Genomic DNA, 26,157 nt, shown 5'->3' with positions numbered 1-26,157 from the left:
AGATATTTATAAGCAAATGGATTTTCACTGCAAAATGGATGGAGATGAGAATGTGAGATTAAAACAGCATGCAGACATTTGTTGTGTTGCTTTTACTGTGCCTGTGGTATTTATAAATACAGTATTGCTTATCTAAACTGTTATACCATTATAGTCAAATACTGATTACCCACACACACTGCTCACATGATTACTGTTATCTGCATCAATTTGTATCCCAGTCAACATTCTATTCAGTCAGATTGAGACTGACCACAGCCCTATTCTGTTTCTGATATAGGTGGTTAGATTAACCCTTAAGTTTCTGTTTTCTGTAGCCATACTGATCTCCTTTATAAGGAAAAGCGATCAAGAACTAAGGTGTACAGAAAATTGATGAAAGATAAACATTATTTCTTAGTTGTAGAAAAAGAAATGAACCTACCTAAGAAATCAATGGCAACAGAAATAAAATCCTAAGTCTTTCCATAACAATATGTTTGGTTTCTGGTGATTTCTATCCAAAAGAAATCTCCCATACTTTATTGAAAAATTACCATGTATCATAATCACAAATATTAGGTTGTATCTACTTAACCAAAATGAAATGGAGTTAAGGCAATTATCCAGATAATTCAAGATTAAACACATGTACTGAACAGTAATGCCATATCTCTATATGCAAAGGCAAGTAAAGAACTGAAGTACTTTTTTGTTACTGAAAACAAACCAAATCCACTTTTACTACATTGCCTATATTATTCTAAAGTTTCACTGTCTTAGACTGAAAGGCTTGGGGTCCAAACTATGTGAAAGTTGATCTCGGTTATGCCATTTATCCTGAATGTAGACACAAGCTAAAGGGAAAATAAAAACCTGAATTTTTAACCTTAACCATACAGACTGTATACCAATATTGACCTCTAACAAAGGAAAAACTTGCTTTTTATAGACTCTTACTATAGTTAGGACTAAACTCGCCTAGTCAAGCTCCCTCATTTTATAGACAAGAAAACTGGAATTCAGATGAGTTTAGCTGCTTACTCAAGGTCACAGTGATGAGCCCCAGCCTAATACTTATCCCTACATAGCACTTAATTACATTATCAGTTTACCAGTTGATCTACATGTGGTAGACTGTTATGGTTTGGATGTGAGGTGTCCCCCAAAAGCTCATGTGTGAGACAGTGCAAGAAGGTTCAGAGGAGAAGTGATTGGGTTGTGACAGTCTTAATCCAATCAGCTATTTAACCCCTCTGATAGGAATTAACTGAATTGCTTGGGTGTGGCTGAAGGAGGTGGGAATTGAGCCATGGCTATAGGGTATATATTTGTATCTGGCAAGTGGAGTCTCTTTCTCTCTGCTTCCGGATCTCACGTGAGCTGCTTCCCTCTGCCACACGCTGCACCATGCTGTTCTGCCTCACCTCAAGCCCCAAGGAATGGAGCCGGCATTCTATGGACTAAGACCTCTGAAACCGTGAGCTCTCAAATAAACTCCTCCTCGTCTATAATTGTTCTGGTTGGGTCCTTTTAGTTATAGCAGCAAAATAGCTGACTAAAACATAGATTTTTCCAACTATTTCAATGTTTTCTGACCATATCCAGAAAAGGTGCTAGGACATATGTAGGTGCAAAACTATGATTCAGTGACAGTCAAAAGAAAATTTCTCTGTACTTTCAAATAAATTCTGTAGTTTCCATAAGAAGGGAACCAATTTGAATGTTGACTATGAAGAACACTAGTTTTGGTTACCATCTTTTAAATCATCTTTTTTTTTTTTTTTTGGCAGAGAGGGTGAGAGAATAATGATGAAATAAAAAATGACTGACAGATTTGGCCTCTTCGGTTTGTAGCATAATGTATAAAAACAGTCCAAATAGCAAAGATTGAGAAATATTAGGCCAAAGAATTTGGGCTCCAACCCTTTAAACAGCAAATGGGACAGACCAATGGAAAAGACTTACAGTTTCAGTGGCTTTTGATTTGACTCCACTGGCATAGACACAGTTTGAATTCAATGCCATATTTATTTTAACATTGCCATGAAAAACGCTATTAAACAGAAAAATGTAATAAAATCAGTAATTATCAAGCAAAATGCTTCTTTTTTTGTTTGTTTTTTTAGCAAGAAAAAACATTTTTGGCAAATGGTTCTGTAATACAGAACATGAAGACACTCGGAACTAATCTGCCCCATATGAAAACTTCCCCAAATCATCAAGTTAAAAGGCACATTCACTGCCCTAGCAGTTCAAGTTGTCTTTAGCATGTGATATTTTAATTGTGCTTTTAGCTTGTTATCAATGCAATATGACCTTAAAAGTGACATCCGTGCATATGTATGATTTCTTTTCAAATGAACCATTCCTCTTCCTTTTCTCTGACTTTCATTTTCTGAAGATATATTGTTAGTTCTTTTTTCATAAAAGACTTTGTCCATGATATTCTTGGAAAGATGCATTTCGCAGTTTGTGCATCTTTTTTTTTTTAAGAAACAAAGTTTGAAATATTTATGTGGACTAACAAAAAATGGAGTTTCTTGAAATACCATTGTGGTGATGCTTCAATGTTGTCATTTCTTGGAATTCGAAAGTCCTGGATTACTATCTTTCCTCACTGGTTGTTTAAGGCTTACTTCACTTCCAGAAGAGATGATTGGCAAACTATTATCCATATGGTATCTGATAAGGTGGCCAACATTATCAAACACATGATCCTTGGTCCTCACCTTGAAGAGCAAGTATAAATACATTTAGGTTAAATAAGAGTACATCGGAAATATACAGATAATTGGGGTGGGGAAGGGGCAGGGAAAACTAGACATATTCCTAAAGTAGTTATTTTGCTAAATAAAGAATAAAAGGCACTCTTCAACTCTGCATTCCCTAATGAACATGCCCCATTACCTTTTTATAGAAACCAAACCCTACAGTTAGGATAATGGTAAGCATTTGTCACTTAATCCAAATTTGCAAACAGCCTCTTTGTAATGTCATCATTTCATATACTCTACCCTGTTACCGTTACTATAAATATTTAACTGGTTTATATTCAAGAATGAATCCCAGGATTAAAATTATCTTCCATCAAATTGAATGCTAGCATATTACCCTGTCTCTACAGGAAGCAAGCCCCTCTAGAGAAGTCCAACCTCTCCTTGGAGGCTCAACACAAATTCTGTCTCCTCCAAGAAATCTCCTCAGACCTTTCTAATAGGCATTCATGTCTCCTTCCAGCAGACTTCATAAAGTAGCTGATTCATAAATATTTGCTGCACAGAACTTACTGTTTGCATGCCAAAGGAACTCTATTTTCCTATGCCAGGCCTTTCTCTGTGGAATTTCTTTCCTAGTATTTTTGCATCCTCACCCTATGCATGGACTGAAGACATACAATACTATTCATCACGGTGCCACTGGCTTGGCAGTTTTAGCGTACCTACACTCCTGTTTAGAAGGTAGCTGAGGAATTATTCAGGAGAGGAAGGTATACAACCAGGGAGCACCTTGTTATGTAATTCTACTTGTTCTCCTACAAGGGATTCTTTTGAGTTCCATCAAGATATTGGATTATAGCATATTAAATATACATATACTTATTAATGGACAGAGTTCAAATAATAGGAACTATAAATTAGATAATAGTATTATATTCATATTAAATTTCCTTACTTGATTATTATACAATAGCTACAAAAGAGAGTATCCCTGGTTTTAGTAAATACACATTCAAGGATTTGGAGGAAAAGGGCACAATGACTTCACGTAACTCTCAGATGGCTCCAAACCTTGTAGAAGTTTTTGTCTCTTCCATCTCATCCCCCACTCACACCAATTCAGCTGACCATCAATCCTGCCATGCTATGTCCTTGATTCACACTCATTCTGCCTCCCCTCTGTATTTCTCCTGCCTCCTTTCTGGTTCAGGCTTTCACTGCTTTTTACCTAGAAGCTCCTAATTACTTTTCTTCTTTCCCTGGTCTTACCCTTCTCTCTAATGGATCCAGCATACGAATATCAAATTAATCCTCCTAGTATGGAGATTGTAAAGATGCCACTCGCTGGGCAAACACACCAGATGTTAGTTTGCTGGGGATTAGGTTAAGGAGAATTTTTTTAAGCATGGAGAGTTTTTAAGCATGGAGTATTTTGAACTGAAAATGGGGAGAATTTATATAAAACTCTGGTTTTGTGGCTTCTTTGGAAAAATCAAATCTTGCTGTGTTTAGCAGCAACTGATTGGAGTTGATGGTGACTGTGTGTTTTCCAGTTGTGCAGACCCGCTGCACCCTATGCCCACTCCATCATCTTCCCACTGTTACTCACAGTATTTGTCAGACCTTGAAGACATTTATAGTGATAGCCCCACCCACATAGGTTTTTTTTAAAAAAAACTGTGATAAAAGAAACACATGAGATCTCTCTCAACAGATTTCAAATCTATAGTACACTTTATATTGTATTGTTAACTGTAAGTACAACGTGGGTCTCTAGAACTTTCCCTAGTATGACTGAGATTTTATACCCATAAAACAGGAACTTCCTGTTTCTCCCTCTTCTCTGGACCTGGCAACCACCATTCTATTTTCTGTTTCTGAGTCTGACTACTTTAGATACCTCATATAAGGGGAATAGTGTATTTGTCTTTCTGGAACTGGTTTATTTACTTGGCATAATGCACTTAAGGTCCTTGAGAACATGGTAGCATATGACAGGATTCCTTTTATGGCTAAGTAGTGTTATATTGTAGGTATATCTCATTTCCTTTATTCATTCATCTGTCAATGAATCCTTCAGTTGTTTCCACCTCTTGGCTATTGTGAATAATGCTGTAATGAACATGAGAGTGCAGATAACACTTCAGGATCCTAATTTCAATTCTTTTGGATAATTACCCAGAAGTAAACTCATAATATGGTAGTTACATTTTTAATCTTTTGAGGAACTTTCAAACTGTTTTCCATAGCAGCAGCTATATAATTTTACATTCCTGCCAATAGTATTCAGGGCTTCAATTTTGCCACATTTTTGCAAGCAGTTGTTATTTTTTCTCTCTGTTTTAGCAATGGACATCTTAACAGGTCTGAGGTGATATCTCCCTGTGGTTTTCATTTGCATTACTCTGATGATTAGCAAAGTTAAGCAACTATTCATATACCCATTGGTCATTTGCTTGTCTTCTCTGGAGAAATGTCTATTCAAGTCTTTGGTCCATTTTTTATCAGGTTGTCTGGTTTTTGCTTTTCTTTTTCCTATTGAGTTAAAGAATTTCCTTATATATTTTTAATATTAATCTCTTATCAGACATATGCCCTGCAAATAGTTTCTCACAACCATTTTTCATACTAGGTCTCCTTTTTGTTCTGTTGTTTCCTTTGCTATGCAGAAGCATTTTAGTTTAATGAAGTCCCACTTCTGTTTTTTCTTTTTTTGCCTATGCTTTGGGGATCTTATCTAAGAAATCACTGCCAACACCAATGTTAAGAAGCTTTTCCTCTATTTCTTCCTAAGAGTTTTATCATTTAAAATTCTACACTTAAATCCTATTTTGAGCTGATTTTTGTTTGTGGCTAAGATAAGGATCCAATTTCTTTCTTTTTTGTTTTTGCATGTGGATATTCAATTTTCCAAGCTTCATTTGTTGAAGACACTATTCTTTTCCCATGATGTAGTTTTGGCACCCTGATGAAGGTCATTTGACCACACAAGTGGGTTCATTTCTAAGTTCTCTGTGTTGTTACATTAATCTAAATGTTAGTACCATATTGTTTTGATTAATGTAGCTTTGTAACATGTTTTGAAATCAGACATGTAAGTTTTCCAGTTTTGTCTTTCTCAAGGCTGTTCTGGCTACTCAGGGTTCTCTGTGGTTCTGTATGAATTTTAGGATTGTTTTTCCTAGGTCTATAAAAAAATCATTGGGATTGCCTTGAATCTATAGAAACCAGTCCTGAGGCTTTCTTTGTTGGGAAATTTTTGATTACTGATTCAATCTCCTAACCAGTTGTAGGTATATTCGGATTTTCTATTTCCTCATGATACAGTTTTGGTCAGTTTAGATTTTTAGAAATCTATCCATTTCTTCTGGATTATGCAATTTGTTTGCAGATAATTGTACATAATAGTCTCTTACAACTCTTTTAATTATGTAGCATCCTTGCAATGTCTTTCATTTCCTATTTTACTTGTCTTATTTTTCTTAGTTATCTTAGTTAAACCTTCCTCAATTTTCTTGATGTTTTTACAAACCAGCTCTTAGCATCATTGATTTTTCTCTATTGCTTTCTATTCTTTGTTTCATTTATTTCTGCTCTTCTCTGGTTTGGCTATAGTGTGAGTGACCCTCAAAGGTTCATTATGACTAAAAGCTGGGAAGTGCCATGGAACCTTTGGAAGGTAAAGCCTAGGAAGAGACCCTTAAGTCATTGGGAGTGTGCCCTCAGAAGGTAGTTCTTGTAGAACTTCTTGGTTGTTCCCAAGAGGATTTTGATAAGAGCCCAAGATGGCCCCCAGCCTCCTCTCTGCTCCTGGTTCAAAATGTAATCAGTTACTTCTGTATAAGCAGTCATCTGTGCCATGGGGTGGACGCTGGATCTACACTGTGCCTTCTGGACTTGCAGTCTCCAAACTATGAGCTAAACAAAACTTTTCTCTTTATAAAATCAGCTGCCTTAGGTATTCCATTATACTAATACAAAGCTGACCAATACACACACTAATCTTAGTTATTTCTTTCCTTTTGCAAAATTTGAGCTTAGTTTGTCTTGCTTTACTAATTCCTTAAGGTATAAATTTAGATCATTTGAGATCTTTATTCTTTTTTAATGTAGGCATTCATCACTATAAACTTCCCTCTTAGTAAAAATTTTGCTGCATTCCATGAGCTTGATGCAATGTTTTCATTTTCATTTGTCTCAAGATATTTTTTAATTTCCCTTTTAATTTCTTATTTGACCCATTGCTTGCTCAAGAGTGTGTTAATTCCCACACACTTATGAAGATAACTGTTTTCCTTTTACCATTAATTTTTTAAAATATTTTTAGTTGTACATGGACACAATATCTTTATTTTTTATATGGTGCTGAGAATTGAACCCAGTGCCTCACACGTGCTAGGCAAGCATTCTACCACTGAGCCACAACCCCAGCCCCTTTTTACCATTAATTTCTAGTCACATTTCATTGATATTTGGTATTATTTCAACCTTTAATTTCTTAAAAACTTGTTTTGTGACTTAGCTTGTGATCTATCTATCTTGGTAAATTTACTGTGTATATACTTGAGTAATATGTGTATTCTGCTGCTATATACATTTGTTAGGTCCATTTGGTCTATAGTGTCTTCAAGTTCTCTGTTCCTCATTGGTCTTCTTTCTGATGTTCTTTTCTCACTAATTTTTTAAAAATTTAAAAAAAAATTTTAAGGGTTTTGTTTATTTTTTAATTTTTTAGCTTTTTAATTTTATTTTCACAGAATGCATTTTGATTCATTGTACACAAATGGGATACAACTTTTCATTTCTATGGTTGTACACAATGTAGATTCACACTATTCATGTAATCATACATGTACATAAGGTAATACTGTCTGTCTCAGTCTACTATCTTTCCTTCTCCCACCCCCTCCCGCCCATTTTCCTCTACACCATCCAAAGTTCCTCCATTCTTCTCTTGCCCCCCCCCCACCACTCATCCCCCATCCCCGTTATGTATCATCATCCACTTATCAGAGAAAACATTCGGCCTTTGGTTTTTTGGGCTTGGCTTATTTCACTTAGCATGATATTCTCCAACTCCATCCATTTACCAGCAAATGCCATAATTTTATTCTTCTTTATGGCTGAGTAATATTCCATTGTGTATAAGTGTTGGTGTGAATGTGGGGAAAAGGCATACTCATACATTGCTGATGGAGTTGCAAATTGGTGCAGCCACTCTGGAAAGCAGTATGGGGATTCCTCAAAAAACTTGGAATGGACCCACCATTTGACCCAGCTATCCCACTCCACAGTTTATACCCAAGGTCTTAAAATCAGCATACTACAGTGATGCAGCCACATCAATGTTCATAGCTGCTCCATTCACAATAGCTAGATTGTGGAACCAACCTAGATGCCCTTCAATGGATGATGTTCCTTTCATTACTGAAAAGTGAGTAATGAAATTCCCTACTATCACTGTGCTGCTTTCTATTTTTTCCTTCAGTTCTGCCAGTGTTTGCTTCATGTAGTCATGTGCTCTGCTCTTGAATGTATATACATTTATAATTAACTTTCTAGTGAATTATCAGTTCAAAATAAACTGTCATGACTATAAGTTGTTTTATGTAAGCTCCATTGTAACTACAAATAAATTTCCTGTAGAAAATACACAAAAGAAAATGACAAAGGAATCAAAGCATGTTACCACACACGCACAAAAAAGAAAGATAATTCAAAGCAAGACAGCAAGAGGGGAAAAGTGACACAAAATATATATCATGTCCTTCTTTGCCCCTTTTAACAGTTTTTGACAGTTATTTTTGTCTGATATAAACACGGCCACTCCTGCTCTCTTTTGGTTGTCATTTGCATTGCAGATCTTTTTCTATCCTTTGAATCTCAGCTATGTGTGCCTTTGAATCTAAAGTGAGCTGGGGGCAGTGGTGCACACCTGTAATCCCAGTGGCTCAGAAGGCTTAAGGCAAGAGGATTGTGAGTTCAAAGCCAGCCTCAGCAAAAGTGAGGTGCTAAGCAACTCAATGAGACCCTGCCTCTAAATAAAATGCAAAATAGGGCTGGGGATGTGGCTTAGTGGTTGAGTGCCCCTGAGTTCAATCCCTGGTACCCCCTGCCCGCCCCAAAAATCTAAAGTGAGCCACTTGTGGATAGCATACATTTGCGACTTTTAAATAATCTATTCAGTCACTGTGTCTTTTGGTTAAGAACCTTATTTACATTTAAAGTAATTATTGATAGGAAAAGAGTCATCATTTTATTAACTGTTTTCTTTCTTTTCTGTCTTTTTTGTCCTACCTCTTACTGTCTTGCTTAGTATTTCATTGATTTTTGATGGTTTTGTTTTGACTCCTTTGTCTTTTTTTTTTTTTTTTTTTTGTATCAGGGATCAAACTCAGGGCACTAAACAACTAATCCACATCCCCAGCTCTTTTTTTTATTTTTTATTTTGAGACAGGGTCTCACTAAGTTGCTTAAGGTCTCACTAAGTTGTTGAGGCTGACTTAGAACTTGTGATCCTCCTGCTTCAGCCTCCTGAGCCACTGGGATTACAGGCATGTGCCAACAGCTGTCATTTTCTTTTGTGTATCTTCTTTAGGTATTTTATTTGTAGTTACCATGGGCTTACAAAAAAAAAAATCTTAAATGATAATAATCTATTTTAAGCTGTTAGTAACTTAACTTCAACAGTGTATAAACACTGTACATTTTTGAATTCTATATACACACACTGTTACTGCTTTTACAAATTACATCTACAAATTCATGCTACATATCCATTAACATATTTTTATAATTATTGTTTATAGTTTTGTCTTATCTTTTATACCAGAATTAAAAGCTATTTATATACCATCATTACACTATTACAGTATTCTTTGTTTATATATTTACCTTTACCAGTAAGTTTTATAGTTCATGTTGCTGTTCAGTGTCCTTTTGTTTCATCATAAAGGATTCCATTTAGCATTTCTTGTAAGGCAGGGATAGTGGTAATGAACTCCTACAGCTTTTGGTTATCTCACCTGCCATTTTTTGCCAGATGTAGTACTCTTGAATGGTGAGATTTTTTTCTTTCAGCACATTGAATATACCAAATCCACCCATAGTTTTATGAAAGATATGAGAAATCCATTGATAATCTTAAGGGAGTTCTTTTGTACCTGATGAACCTCTTTTCTCCTGCTGCTTTTGAATTCTCTGTTTGTATTTTGATGATTTGGTTATATGTCTTGGTGCATACTTCTTTGAATTTCTCATAGGTGGAGTTTATTGAGCTTATTGAGTCCAATGTCTATTTCCTTCCCCAAATTTGGGATATTTTCAGTCATTATTTCTTTAAATATGCCTTCTCTTCCCTTTCTCTATTTCCCTTTTTGTATTCCTATCCATCTGATGGTATCCTATAAGTGCCTTAGGGATCTTTACTCTTTATCATTTTTTTTCTTTTTGTTCCTCTGTCTGGACAATTTCAAATGACTTATCTTCAAGACCACTAATTCACAACTTCTTCTGTTTGATCAAATCATGTTGTGAATTTGTTGTGAATTTTTTAGTTCAGTTATATTCTTCAACTCTAAAAATTTTCTATTTGGTTCCTTTTTATATTTTGTATCTCTTTGGTGGTATTTCATGGATGTATTCCTAAGCTCACACAGCATTTTTTTTATAATGGTTATTTTGAATTCAGGTTATTTCTTTGTCAGAGAATTCAGATAACTCTATTCCCCACCCACCACCACCCCACTTGTGTGTGTGTGTGTGTGTGTGTGTGTGTGTGTGCTGGGGATTGAATCCAGAGCATCCCCAGCTAGGCAAGCATATTTCTATTGTTTTAGGATCATCTTCTGCAGATGTATCTTGTTCCTTTGTTAGGACAATGTTTCCCTGCCTCTTCTTTGTGTTGGGATCCACACATATGAAAAACAGCTATGTCTATCAATCCTGACAGACTACCTTCACATATGGGAATATACTCACCAATCAGCCCAGCTAGAGATTCTGGGTGCCTCTGAAACCATTTTGAGGGGAGATGAGACTTCTCTGGGCTTTGTTCAATTTCTCAATTAGAGTGGCTTGCCAGTTATTTAGGAGCTTGAAATCTCTTCCTCTTTCTGGTATCTTTCTATGGCACTGCAAGCTCTTTGGTTCTCTAGCACCAAGTCTCTCACTATTGTTCTCAGTGGCCAGTGGACATCCATGCTATCCTAACTTCACATCAGCAACCCGAGTCGGGCAAGAGAGATACCAGGCCATAGGAACCCCTCCAAAGAGTCAGAATGCTGGATATAAATTTTGCTTCACCCCTTCCTGAAGAAGTCTCATGTTGTACACCAAACACAACAAGCTACTTTGTGCTCTTAGTTCTCATCAGCTCCGATGCATTCCAGTTATGCTGAGTCCATCAATGCTCCATGTGAGGCAAGTCAGAAACCAGCCCCTCAGGCAGTCCTCTGAAAAGTTGGAGCAATGGATGCATGCTTCTCCTTTCTCTTTCTCCTCTTCAGGGAGAAGTCATGAGCCAGAGCATTCTCTCCTGACATGGAGCTATGCTGGCTTGGGAGAGCTGCTGTAGGTAAAGTGTAAGCAATTCCAACATGATAATTCCCAGTTTTATGCTCACCCAGAGTACTTTAACTTCTTAAGTGGACTCCAAAATTCTCATAAAATTATTTTGGTCCATACAGAATTTTCAAATCAGTGCTTCTGTTGGGGAATGAGGGCCAGGACTACTACTGTCATCATGGCTGATGTCACCTCTTCAAGCATCATTCCCCTCTTCTAAAACTGATAATGCCTCCCCACTTTCTAGTACTTTAGGCATTTTGGTCTATATTTCCACTCTACACAACAGCTCCAATCCACCTTTCCAGGATCTGTCTACCGGCATTCTCTGCTCCACCCATACATCTTCTATTGGCTTATATCATTCTATTACTCCATCTGTTCCTATCATTCCTTCCCTGTACTCCAAATTCCCTTTCTAAATTCTTCTCTCTTCCATGGTTTACCTAACATGTCAGATCCTATAAAAAGTTTTCTCAGTTTGTCTCAACCAGAATGATCTCTCTGTCCTGAGAAACACTCTAATGCTTTGGTTCCACCATCCTTATCTCATTTGGTTTTACATCATGATTACTTAAACACTATTTTATGAAATTATAAGCCTCCCAAGAGCAAGAACTACTTATGTGACACTGAACAAGAATCAACAAGAGTACAGCGGAATCCCTGCACTTTCACGTAGTAGGTGCTCATTAATTGAATGAGAAGGCCAGAGAAAGGTTGTCCTTAATGCTCCAGCCTGGCCTCCCACTCTAATTCTTCCACTGGCCTCTGCTTAGCACTTCCTGCTCCAGCAGGAAGGTTTGAGAAAAAGTAAATGCCTAACCTTAAACACTATTCAGTCCCAAGGTTTGGATATCATTCAGAGTAACCTTAATAGACAACATTCTGTGAAATGTGTAATGAGAGATCAATGATACCTTGCCTTCAGGATCCACCAGGAGAAGATGTTTTGCCTGGCCTCCCTGTAGTCCACTCAGTACATACTGGCCAGGGGATGTTGCACTCTCTCGAACCAAAAAGTCCCCATCCTTTACCAAAAGGCTCTCAGCTGCCTTCCTGCTCAGCTTGCCATGGTAGCAGTCTTCATTCCACAGCTGCTGCTTAATGTGTGGCAAAGAATGTGAGCTGGCAGGCTGGGCTATGGCACCCGGCTGAACAGTTTTTGGTGCCTCTGAAGTCAGAACACAAAGAGAGACATCACCAAGTTACCTCCTCATCCAACCACTCAGCAAACATAATTTGACGTCCTACTATGAGCCAGGCAGCATTTAACACAGTTTCTGGAACAAATGAGGTTCTTGTTTTTCAGAACGCCCAACAGGCTCTCATTTAATGGTAGATCCAAACATTGCCTTTGGCTTCTGTTACCAGAAAAGGCTTGCCCAGGTACAGGAGTTTTCCTTTCAGATGAGAAACAGAACCAATTCATGAGAACTGCTTTTATAACTGTACAGAGAGGCTCTTTATGTCCCAAGGGCTGTGTGTTAAACAGAAAGGCTTACACTCTACCTGGACTACACATGACTTCCAAAATGTTTCTCAATTCTTTTAAAACAGCAATAGAAACTTTGACTTTTTTCTTTTTTATGCTAATTTATAAATTACTAATGTGCTTCTAGACAGTCTTCTGATCAAAAACTTCAAAGCTTTGCGAAACCTCATAGCATTTATATTAAATGACCTCTCCATTGTTTAGGTCATTCACCTGTCCAGACAAAACAGAGTTGATGAGGTAAAAGAAAGCAAAACATAAGTGAGGCATAGCCTTAAAGTAGCTCTTCAAGGCTCCTCAGAATCAGTGTTGTGCAGAGCTGAGAACACTGAGAACAAGAATGCACATCAGCTAGCTCTTGTTATTACTGATACTCAGAGTGACAGTAATTATTGTGTAGTTTCCATTTATTATAAGACACTGCTAACGCTTAACACACATTATGCTGCTTTACTTTTTTTAAAAAAACTTGCATTTTATTTTATTTTTTAAATTTTTTTTAGTTGTCAATGGACCTCTATTTTATTTATTTATTTATTTACTTGTATGTGGGGCTGAGGATTGAACCCAGGGTATCACACATGACAGTCAAGCACTCTACCACTAAGCCACAACCCCACCCCTGCTTTACTTTTAAGTTAGGAAAAAAAAAAAATGGATCTTTAGAAAGGCTAATGGACTTACAGTCACACTGCTATTATGTTATAGATCTGGGATTTGAAACCTGACTTCAAAGTCCAGTCTCTTAATCACCTAACTCTAAGGCCCTAGCTTTGCATGTGAAATTTTTCCATTATTAAACTGGTCTATCCACTCTACTTCTGTAGTGCCCACAGAGGTCTCTAACAGACAGCAATGATATCAGAATGACGCAGGGCATCTCCGGAAGTAACAGTATAAATTCCTATGTCTGAATTCAGGTAATAGTTGTATGTTTTCGGGCAAATTTATCAGGAAAATAACCATGGAAAACAGATTCTGTATTTTTTTTTCATGGATAAAAGATTTTATTTACTCTTTCATCTAAAAAGTAAATACCCTTTTTTTCCTTTTTTGTAGTTTTTTTTATAAGTGCAAAGAATACTTCTCATTTTACTAATACAAAGGAATGTTTACATGTTCTTATGCAAGAGTATCACCAATAAGAAATTAATTTGACAGAGTTTTATAAACTTATATATAACCATACCATGGAATCATTGGGGTAGGCCTATAGTTGCCTGTAGACATAATCCAATTCTCTTGTTAATATGTTATAATTTCTTCCTTCCTTAAGAATTCTTTTTGCATAATACAGTTACGATGCAGCATTCACAGATACATCTTTTTAAAAATATCTTTAGTCTAAATCTAACAACTGGAAATAATTCTCTACAAATAATCGTCTTCCTATTGTTGCCAGAAAAAAGCCTGATGAAATGTGTTCAGTTTTGATGAATAATACTTGTGATTGGCCTCAGTACTGCCTGCTTTCAGGCACAATGGAGAAGTTCTAATGAGTATTCATGTAAGTGAGCAAGTGTTTTGCATGAGTGTGAAGTAATGTATGCATGCATTGGGAGGGATGGGGGCGCACTCATCTTAGTAGATGTCTTTTGGTTTATTCCAAGATTATGGTGAAGAGTTTTTGGACAAGGACAAAACAAAAGAAAAACAGACATTATATCATCTTGAAAAGAGGCAACAGATCTTAGGCCAGCTAGAGGATACAGACAATGTTTTCCCAACACAGTTTCCGAAGCTAGCACCAGGACAAGATACACTGTGCTGGGAAATTTCAGTCATTTGAACATTTGCTGTAAATCTAATTCTGCCAAAAGCAAAATATATGACAGATGTTTTAAAATGCTGTTTTAAAAGTTGCAAATGCTAATTTTTTAAATATAGAAAATAGAAATTTATTCACCTGTAGTTCCATCAATAAATATAACCACTCTTAATATTGTGGTGCATCATTTGTTATCTTACTACTTTTCTTATGTAAAATTGACTTTGAGAATGATAATCATAATCTAACTATAGTTATTTGTACAATTTATAAGAAATATTTAATAAATTGTTGACTTGGTCTATTTCAGAGAAGTAGCAAAGGTTAGGAAGTAGCAAAGTAAGACACTCCATATTTAATTGCGATTCTCCACACCCCCAGAAGTGATAAAAATCATAGAAGAATGTAATCATCTCATCTTGGAACTCCACTTAGGAACTAAAAACATATTGTTCAAGATCAGAACTTCAGGAAAGCACAGGATAGATATGAATATTCACACCCATATCTATCTGATGGGCAAAATTTCTGAAAGGAGGAATACAGCTTAAGGAAAAAAAAAAACCTAAATTACAAAATCTGGATCAAACAATTGCAAGTAATTCCAATAAGAAAGGAAGAATGTCACATTTAAAGAAACCACTGTGAACTATAAAAATGGCATACTAACAAATTCAATTTTTAAAGACCACAAATAAAAGGACTTTTTGTAGTGTCAATTATTACATTAGCAAAAAATCGGAACAATTGAGATGTCTGTCAAGAGTGGTTACATAAATTATTGATGTATTCATAGAATACTTTAGAGAAAATGGAAATAATAAAGGAGATCATGTGCTAATACAGACAACATGTCTAAAACAGGAAGTTAAAATAAGCAAATAGAGAAAGGAGTTATAACTTACATTTATTTTTTAAAGAAAATGAAAATAGAGTATTAGATACTTAACTAAGCATGAACATTCTGAAAGTAATCAGAAAAAAATTGTTAATGCCTAGGAATTCAGATAAAGTATTGGGGCGTGAGAAGGAATCTTTATTCTTTTCATTTTATACTATTCTTTTTTAAAGTTGGCAGTAGGTCTTTATTTTATTTATTTATATGTGGTATTGAGAATCGAACCCAGTGCCCCCAACAAGCTAGGCAAACACTCTACCACTGAGCCACACACCCAGTCCAGCATTTTATACCATTCTTTATCATTTGAATTTCTTCTGTATTTGTATTACTTTTGAATTGTTTTAAAAAAAACTGTCTACAGAGTAAAATGTATATAAAAGTCAGGATAGCCACATAACTAAGGACATAATCAGGAGAAGGATAACATGTGAGAAGAGTGTCAGGGCTGGGAAGAGTTCTCAATTTTCTGAAGCCTATCCCTTTCCTCCCCACAACAGGTCATAATGACTCCATTTCCCATTCACGAGAACTGTAAATAAAGTGAACTCTGGATATTTTCAGTAGGTATGTTTTATAAAGTAGCCACAAACACTGAATTAGTGAAAACAATCATAGTCCTAAAGGAGACGCATTCCTCCTTATGTTCCTACAAGCCTCAGGTCACAAAATTTTTACCCATCAGTCAATATACAATCTTATTTTATGCAGGTTTCTGTTTAAAGACACCTTGTTTATGTAGTTGATGAACACTGAACTCACAGCCAATAACACTAAAATTCATGCCTGATCAAAATTTATTTAAAAACACATATTTTCTCTGTAAAGCACATCACACACTTTTTTTTTACAGAATGGGAAATATATTCATAATATACATAGCTGACATATCTGGATATATGAATAATACTGTAATTTAAGAAAAGATAGACAACCTACTGAAAAAGTATACCAAGTTAAACACTCATATTACAAAGTTGTTCAAATTAACTGTAAATCAGGGAAATTACCACAAAACATGCAGTGAGATACTATTATATACTAGTCAGAGTAGCTAAAATTATAATTATTGGGTCTCATACACTACTTAGGGGTGTGGGGAGCTATTGCCTTTGAAAACTTGGATTATCACTCCATTTTAATTTACATCAATCAAGATCACCTTACAATGACTCTCAACTTGACTAAACTTTAGGCAAGTTACTTCTTTTTTTTTATTTGTTCTTTTTAGTTATACATGAAAGAAGTATGTATTTTGATATACATACATGGAGTATAACTACCCATTCTTGTGGTTGTACATGATGTAGACATACTGGTCACATCACAAGTTTCTTACACTTAGAAACACTAGACAGTACTTCAGTACTTTGCTTGGGGAACATTTTAAAAAGTGATATTACAAAGAAATAACACAAATGTGCAAAACATGACACTAAATACACCACAAAACAATACTTGTTTACAGTATGAGAAGTGAACAAGAAGGAAGAATCCTTATCTTACCTTAGCTGGGAATGTGGCATTTAGATGACTTGATTTGTTGTTGCTATGTGCACATCTGTTAATGATCATGAAAGCACTTGGAGCACTAATTTTGGGATAACCATGAAGTTTTAGTGGATAAGCTAATTCTCAAATATAAAACATGTAAATAATGAAAACTGACCATATATGTCTTGTTAGTATGAATTCCTGGGTATGTAAAAAAATATGCAATAAGAATTTATTTGCATGAAAATTACAAAATGGGAATTAATTTGCATAATTGAGAAAATATATATATTTTTACCTACAAAAATTGTCTGAAAATTTGGTAGAAAAATATCAATATAAAATGTTAAGCCTAAGTAAAAAGTTTATATTACATGTCTAATAAGACATATAACAAAGACATAGCAATTAGCATATGATAATTCATATACTGATGTAGAACAGGTAAGTGACCCAATAGAAAACTATAATGAAAAGCCCAGAAACAGATACATATAGATAAGCAGAGCCTAGCATTAAGGAAGAGATTATTTAATCAATAGTGTTTGGAAAATTGATTAAAATGGATAAAATTAAGTTATACCCTCAGCAGCTTGGGAGGCTGAGGCAGGAGGATCTCAAGTTCAAAACCAGCCTCAGCAAAAGAAAGGCACTAAGCAACTCAATGAAACCCTATCTCTAAATAAAATACAAAATAGGGCTAGGGATGTGGCTCAATGGTTGAGTGCCCCTGAGTTCAATTCTTGGTACAAAAAAAAAAGGCATATCCTGTATCTTACATAAATTATTTAGGGTCAAGTAGAATACTTTATTGTGGATATAAAACTATAAAGAAGAAAATGTGGTAGAAGCTGGATAAAGAGGAGAAAATTTACTACAAAGAGAGCAAAAGGAAGGCATAATAAAGAAAAAATGGAAAGCAATGAAATAGAAAACAAAAAAAAAGAGAAAGAAAATTAAACCAAAACCTGGGTACTTTGAAAATATCAATAAATTAATAAACCTAAAAGAAGGCTTATTAAATAAAAAGGAAAAAAAGATGCCAATAACAGGGATGAGAGAAGGGATATTACTACATGTCCTTCAGGAAATAAAAGGACAATAAAGGAATATTAAATAAAACTTCACATGGTAAGGACTCTAATCAAATAAAGCATAATCCTGATAAGTTTTGGAGTAAATCACATTGCCAAAGAAATCATAGTGCCTTCTTGTCTATGACTTTTGTCCCCAATTTCTTATGCCCCCATCAATGTAGAACAAGCTGCAAAAGTGGTAGAGCCTCCAAGAAAAGCACATTCTCCAACACATACTGTAGGTGTACACATGGAAGAAAACTGCAGGGACAACCAAGAGGGCACAGTCTAGGTCCAAGATAACTAAAGTTCTCTCATCAAGCTGAGCCAGGGTCCAAGCAAACCACATTCTCCACTTCCAGTTCAGAGAGACTCCACAATTACTACCTAGCAGGATTTGGAAGTTGTGATGATGTGCTGCTGCAATCTTCTCTTTGCAAATGTGTTTCCTGTACAGTTATCTTATCTCTTTTCTACTATTAAGTTTGGATGTGGAGGAGGGCAGACATCTCGGCAGGTAACAAGGATACTCATCCAATCATGGATGTTGTAAATAGATGGGTATTTGTGGGATCTCCTTTGGGAAAAGAACACATATGTTCTATGTAAAAATAAAAGCACATATCTGAGAGGCAGAGTACCATAGCAGAGACAATTACTTGTCTACCAACGTCTATCTTCCCTTTCATTACATTATAGAACTCCAAAGTTTTAGCTAGGCGCCCAGTTAGAGTAACTTTTCCAGCTGCCCCTTGCAGGTAGGTACAGCCACAGGTTCTACCAGTAGTAAGTGAGAACAAATAATATCTACCACTTCTAGGTCATATCCTAAAAAGAAATATACATATATCTTATACACACATACACACACACACACACACACACACACACACACACGCACACTCCTCTTGCCTTTCTCTCTTCCCACTGGCTGAATCCAAATGTGATGGTGAGAACCCAAACAACCACCTTAGACCAGAGATGGAAGCTAGATGTTGAGAACAGCAATGTGGTCTTATACCAGTCCTATATCTCAGTCTTCCAACCATTAGGAAAAAGAAATGAAATTTCAGCCATTTTTACATGAGTATTTGGAGACATTTCTTGCTTAAGGCAACTGAGACTGAAACTAATAATATGTAGAGAGAAAATTAGATAGTACCAGAATTAAAGATGCCCTTCTGCCATGATCAGTAAGAATAAACATTGTGTCAGAACTTTTTTTATTGGCAGTGTGCAGGATGAATTTAAGAGCCCTGGAATTAGGAATGAGCAATATGAGGTTCAAAACTATGGATTTTTTTGTTTATTTTGTTTTTAATTCTTCACAAATAAGTAAGCTTTTTTCTGGATAAAAGAGGCTAAATATGCCTAAAGAAGCTAAAAATGATTTTAGGAAAGAAGGATGGAAATAGGAAGAACCATTATGGGGGAAAGAGTAAAGATTCATTTAAAACATTTTATAGAAAAATATGCATAAAGTTACCTCATTCCATCTTTCCATAAAACTTTCTTAAATCAACTTTATTAATGCTTTTGGAATTGGATTTAATTTTTTGGAGGGAGTCATGGAAGGTTGAAATTTACCTCAAGGGAGCAACAAGAAGCTCAGGAGATCATGGTACATTACATTCTCATAGGAAACAAAAAATGAGAAAGTACTGGAGGTCTAAATTATTAAACATACTGCCACTAAAGTAGGGAGAGAAGGAGAAAAGGTGAAAAAGAAGCTAGATTCAGGGAAAAATATACCTTGACATTGGAAGGCCTCATTTATTTTCATTTATTTTCAACTATTGATAGAAATTTAGTTTTGAATTAATTCTGCCTTTTCATATGACAAAAGAGAAAGTTTCTTTGCTTGAATTATAAATATTTTTAATATCAAAGATTCAGTTATAAAGAAAATAGAGTTGTGAATCAAGAATACCCTAGATCACCTAATTTGGACAACCCACTAAATAAGTTTCCTGTTATGTTGTGTCTCTGGAAAGCTATCAAGTGTCCACTCCTTATAAAGTTACTTTTAAAACCAACCCAATAATAAATATTATCTTATCCAACCAGGATATTTCACATTGAAACTGAGTGAGCTTACTGTAGGAATCTGAATGCATTTCCTATTATCCATCTCACAAGATGCCCTATGTGGTGGATAGAGATGCACTGCCCAGATTACCCTTCAAGGAAGGACCAATTGCCTCTCATGTAGAAGTCAGCCTCCCCCTAACCAGCCCTCCAGGGTCTGCCTCAGCAGCCCCAGGGCTTATCTTCCCTAGAATGGTACATATTCAGATTGAGATACATAGAGTCATAAAGTCCCAGTCATATAGGCTCAATTCTGACAGAACATGTAGGCTCTCTGTGGGGTTGGTCAAGGCTTTAACAGGCTTGTACTTCTATAGTTCTACTTCCTCCTCTGCTCAATTTCTCCTCCTTTTCTTTGCTTTCTGATATTCATCCCATAAAATCATTGCATACCAAGCACCATCTTAGTGTCTGCTTCCAGAGAATCCCACTTGGTTGCGTTGGGTGCCAAAAGTGATCTAGGAAAGTCTGCAAAAAGATAGACTGCTTGCCACCTGGCTGGCTATGAGAACTCTCTTTGTCTAGAGAGTTAAGGTAGTCTGTTGAAGTTCAGGCTCAACAAAATCTCCTTTTAAATTTTGCCTTGCCATTGCAGCCACACTCGCTGGAAATTTGCCTTTGGCAGTTCTGGGGATACTTGGGCTAGTGAAAGGACTTTCTCAGGGACCGGTTCTCCAGTTTTGGAGCAAACCAAATTTGACATCAAGCCAATCTCTAAAACCAACAAGCTTCAATATTTTATGAAAAACACTTTTGTTTATTTATTTTTCAGTTGATTGTAGGTGTCTGGTTTATTTTGCTTTTATTTATTTATTTTCCTGTTTATGCATCTGCTCCTGGTAGCAATTTGACAGGAAAATGATATTTTGCTTATTATATTTTACCTACAGTATATGGTGGAAGAAAGGAATCATCTCATTTTAGTGCTATATAGGTGACTTATCAAGGATTTTTGAAATAAATAAAATAAATAACATCACTAAACAGACCAGAAATTGTGTCCAACATACCTCATACAAATAAACAAATTCAAAATTATTTCTAGTTTTAACCACCCTTCCCTCAGCAAAAACACAACAGAAACCAAAACATAAGAATAAATTCAAAGTATTTGAAAGAATATTCAAAACTAGTGTGCCCTAATTTTGAAACTCAAAATTATTCCACAAAGTTCAATCTATTATTAACCATTGGGAGGAACTTAAGTAAAGAAAAAAATCTTTACTACCTCCTAAAATTAAGTCAAGGAAATAGTCTTCTTTAAAACAATAGACAGTATAATGAGTTAGACAATGGCCCCCCAAAAATAATTTCAAATCCTAATCCTTCATACCTATGAATGTGACCAAATTTGGCAAATGATTCTTTGTAGATATAATTAAATCCAGGATCTTGAGTTGTTTTTATTTCACACAATCATCTCATCTCACTCTAAATCTAGTGACTGTTGTCTACAAGAAAGAAAAGATCTGTGACACATACACATGGGAAGGCCATGTGAAGACCAAAGCAGAGATTAGAATGAAGTGCCTCCAAACCAAGGAACATCGAGAATTGCCAGCAACCTGCTGGCACAGGGTAGAGGGGCTAACCACCTCCCTCTTCTATTTTTAGAACTTGTCTAAAAATCACTCTGTAACCTGGAGGAAACAGCAAAAAGCATAGGTACCTTCAAAATCAAGTAGATTCATTAGCAGCAGTCACTCTCCAAAACAGAATGGGACTAGATTTGTTAACTTCTGAGAAAGGGGGATTATATCTCTTCCTGGAGGAAGAATGTTGCTTTTATGCAAACCAATCTGAGATAGTTATGGATGTAGCAAAGAAATTAATATACCATGCCTCCAAAATTTGACAGCAATTGTCAAAGTCATGGTCAGAATTGTAGAACTGGATGTCTTGATTTCTATCCTTTTAATGCTCCTTTTGACTTTGTTGTTTGAACCCTGTCTATTAAGTCTACTAACAAGGCTAATCTCTTCTCACCTAAAGGCAATCAAACTGCAGCTGATACTATAACAAGGCTACAAACTGATCCCACAAATGGACCCAGGCATTCTGCAGTCTCCTCTTGACCAGATCGGGCAAGAGTTCCATGAATCCCAAACATAGAGGAACAACAGTCCATTGTCAGCTTGAAGCAGCTATAATAAGATAAGACCTTCAGCCCCTCAGTTACTCAGAAAGAATTTTGAGATTGCATCTCTCAGGGGAAATGTTACGCATTAATGTTAGGCAGAAGTTCAGGGACATCAAGATGGCGGAGGCAAGGTATAAGAAAAATGCCACTGGAGGACAAGACAGGGATATGAGTCACATTACCATGACGACTGGCACCACTGAGGACTTAATCACCCAAGGCAACTCCCTACACAGGTTTGGTATTCTAAAATAACCAATGGGGATAAAGTGGACAGTATTCTATATAGGTATTCTAAAGTAACCAATGAGGGAAAATTGGACAGTGTTCTAATCAGGTATCGTAAGGTAATCAGTGGGAGCAAATGGGGCAAGATCTTTAATAAGGTCCATATAGGTAAGAGAACACTTCACAGCTTAGCATACAAGACCTGAATTCTAGGCTCCATAACTGTGAGAGAAGAAAATTCTGTTGTTTTGAGACACCCAGTTTGTAATTTGTTAGCACAGCCCCCAGGAAACTAACATAGACAATGAATAGGTACTTACTTCCACAGTGCCATGAGCTTCCCAGTGGCTGAGCTGAGTTTTGATTTCGAGCAGAGCCAAATGTACTTTGAAGAGCCTGTGTATTGATGTAGCAGGGGTCATCAAAGAGATCCACTCGACATGTGTGCTTCATTAATGAGGCATCTCGTTGGCACTGCACCCCTCTCTCATGAGCATTACCTGTAGTGATTAGCAGTGATCAGTGCATTGTAGTTTTGTTTGGTAACAAATCATGGTTAAGTAGAGAAGTGACAGGAAGCTGTAAGTCAGGCCTACTCTAAAGAAGAACTGAACAAAGGGCTGGGGTTGTAGCTCAGTGGTGAAGTGCTTGCTTAGCACATGTAGGCACTAGATTCAATCCTCAGCACCACATAAAAATAAATAAATAAAATAAAGGTATCATGTCCACCTACAACTAAAAAATATTTAAAAAAAAAGAACTAAACAATGATTTTTTGGTTTCACCCATAAAATCAAGACATGAACCAGTCTTCAAGGAAAAGATATTTTTCCTTTGGCCTTTCTTTCCCTCTCTGCCCTGTCCCTCAGCTGACCTATCACCTCCAAAGAGGACCAGAGACAAGCAGAAAGATCCCAAAGAGGAATGGCTAGAGAAAAAAAGGGAGGGAATTGTCTCAGCAAACATTTCCAATCCACAGCTCAGCTGGGAGTAGTAGACCAGGAATCAGGAAAACATACATATTATACTAAATCTGAATATTCGTAAACTCTTTTCAAAAGCTTCACTACTTAATTGAAAATTCTTACTTTTTATGAACTAAATATATTTTAAAATTAATAAATAAATGAATAAATTAAAATTCTTAAGCATGGGAAGTTTGGTTGCTACCTAACTCTCACAGTTCTCTCGTGCCAACCTCGGCCTGGCACCAATTGCTGTATTTCATTCTGTTATTCAATGGAAAGGATTCTACCCTCAGGTTATCTCCTCCTCCCTTCTTAATCTATCCTCTCCCCATCCACTCTATTCTATACATTGTGCCCCAAATTATCTGTTTTAACCTGCAAATCTGGTCATATTTCTCAGTTTAAAAACCTTCTGATTGCTTCCCACACTCTGACAAGCTGTAAGCCCTGTTCTATTGTATCTGGTTCCCTTCCTCCTCTCTCCTTCCAGGTGTCTGCCTGGGGTCTCACTGGCCTTGCAGTATGGTCTCCACAGTAAGGCCCCTCTTCTCTGACTGACATGCTCTTCTCTCCCTTGCCCACCACTCTTGCCCTTCACATGTCAGTTTAAACTTCTATTTCTTCAGGAGAGCCTTCCCTGACCCTTCAAACTAGACTAGATCTTTTCTTTCCTAGTAGTTTACACTTAACCACTGAAGCCCTTACCACAAGAATAATTCATTTTTTATTTGTTATTTTTTGTTGAAGTTCTACATGCATCTCAACCATGTGCTCCATGAAAACAGGGGATGTCTGCTTTGTTCACAGCTGTCACCCTGCACATACCTGGCACATAATACCAAATTCATAGACATTAGTACTTCATGGCATGAAGTACTCTGTAGCATCCAGATAGTTCTTTCCTAGGAATGCCAGAATGGAACATTTTTCCTTTTCTGTTTAAACAAGAACACTTAAGTCTTAGCTAAATGTGCTATGCCATGAGGTGCACATGAAGTAGTGACATTCTATTGCTTTACCATAAGACAGCATTAGTCCTTCTATTGCTTCTGTCATGAAACTCTCTTGATGTGATGCAGTAAGGAGGACCTATCTCATAGTGGACCATACCTCATGATGAATTAAGTGCTATGATTCTGTAACTCACAGTATGGAAACTTAAGAGCACACCAAGTAGGGGAGCCCAGACAAAGACTAGTTTCTTACTACCTGCTCCTCCTCTACTCCTTTTCTGTTCGTCAGCTGTTTCCTATCATCTGGTCAAGTGGCATACTTCGTATGTGGGATATCCTGAGAGAGGAGTGAGGTTTCTGCAGGGAGGAGGGGTCAACAGAGCACCTCTTGTGTATTTTGCAATATATCACAGTTTCCATTTGCTTGGTTAAGTGGATTTATGAGTTATATTATCTAGTTTAAATTAAATTTACTTTCACAAATAGAAAGTAACTAAAAGATTACTGTAAAGAAATTGAGGATTGAAGATCATTTTTTTACTCTGTACAAACTCCTTCTGAGTTGCATTATGAGCTTATGAATAATAATGATATAATCAGGCGAGAGCTTTGGCCCCACAAAAGTTAAAATTACCAAGATTTAAAATGCAGATCTACATCTATTTTCTTTATCAGTAGATACTCTGAATGCATACTGAGTCTCAAGATATTATCTAATGATAGCATCCAGCTGTTCTTATTAGCAAGATTTTTAAAAAATGTTTATCATCAACTCTACTTCAAAATATTCTATATTTGTGTGTTTTATAATGTCTGCATAATATACTGGTATATGTATGTATAACATATGTGACTGAATAATCAATTGTTTAGGAGTTGCTACTCATAAAATTTACTGAAATTAGAATATGACCAAAAGTGTTGGCAAGTAACTAAGAGGTCTGTTTCTACATCCATATGGACCTGTTTCAAACCCCTGTGGTATCTCTTACTATGTGTCCCAGAGCAAGTTAATTAGTCCCCCACCAAAGACTCAGTTTTCATATCTATAAATTAGATTCATGAGGACTAATGTTAGTGAGACAATGAATGTAGAATCTGCCTTTTGGTAGGCAATCAATAAATAGTTATCAAAATGCTCAGCTGTTTATTTATTCATAGATGCTGGACCCTGTGCACGATACTTATCTCTTACTGCAATACCCCTCCCCATTCTTTAACTCCTGTCCTGTACAACTCTGCTCTGAAACCATCTAAAACCTGAACCTTCAGAAAGCCTTCCCCTGAGTTCTTCCTTCCTTTAGATTGGGTTAGATACCACCATAGTACATTTTATCTGCTTCCAGGTCAAAAATTCACTAAATCCTAGAGAAGAAAGACTAGAACATGTTGTTCTTGAGTAGCTCCTGCATCGTCAGTACCTGTCGTGGAGCTAGTACTCAAAAGAAAAATGTCAGCTGAATGACAAATGACTGCGTGTCTATTCAGTTTTCCTATCTTAGCATTTTTGACCCTATTGTGTTCTGAAGATCCTGAATCAATTTTTAGCACAAGGTACTGCCTCATCTGCTTCTTCACAAAGCATTAGTCTGAGCTGATCACATCAAATTTACCATCCAGAAGGATTACACAGAAACCTCAATATCTGTATCCAGTCTCTCCTGAAAACTGCCTTGCCTTTTTTTTTCACAAATGCAACATAATAGTTAAGTTGGCAATGTTGTCTTAAATTTTAAAAAAAGCATCCCACCCAGTACCCAAATTTAACATCATTATAGGCTAAAG

The 26,157-nt window shown here is 36.3% G+C and overlaps 1 protein-coding gene across 1 annotated transcript in view; it reads right to left on the bottom strand.

Annotated features, from left to right (window-relative positions):
* Window positions 1–1,960: 1,960 nt before the first annotated feature.
* Shc4 (SHC adaptor protein 4) overlaps window positions 1,961–26,157 on the bottom strand; it is a 121,449-nt gene continuing 97,252 nt past the window's right edge. Inside the window, exons 10-12 of the mRNA XM_047542411.1 lie at window positions 22,772–22,951; window positions 12,185–12,438; window positions 1,961–2,711 (exon numbers count right to left, since the gene is read on the bottom strand). Coding sequence (XP_047398367.1) covers window positions 2,556–2,711; window positions 12,185–12,438; window positions 22,772–22,951 — 590 coding nt within the window. The 3' untranslated portion in view covers window positions 1,961–2,555. The remainder of the gene's footprint in view (window positions 2,712–12,184; window positions 12,439–22,771; window positions 22,952–26,157) is intronic.

Source organism: Sciurus carolinensis, chromosome 2, assembly GCF_902686445.1.
Source record: "Sciurus carolinensis chromosome 2, mSciCar1.2, whole genome shotgun sequence".
NCBI lineage: Eukaryota > Metazoa > Chordata > Mammalia > Rodentia > Sciuridae > Sciurus > Sciurus carolinensis.
Note: the sequence above shows the minus strand (reverse complement) of the source record. Positions and strands in the feature narration are given on the sequence as shown.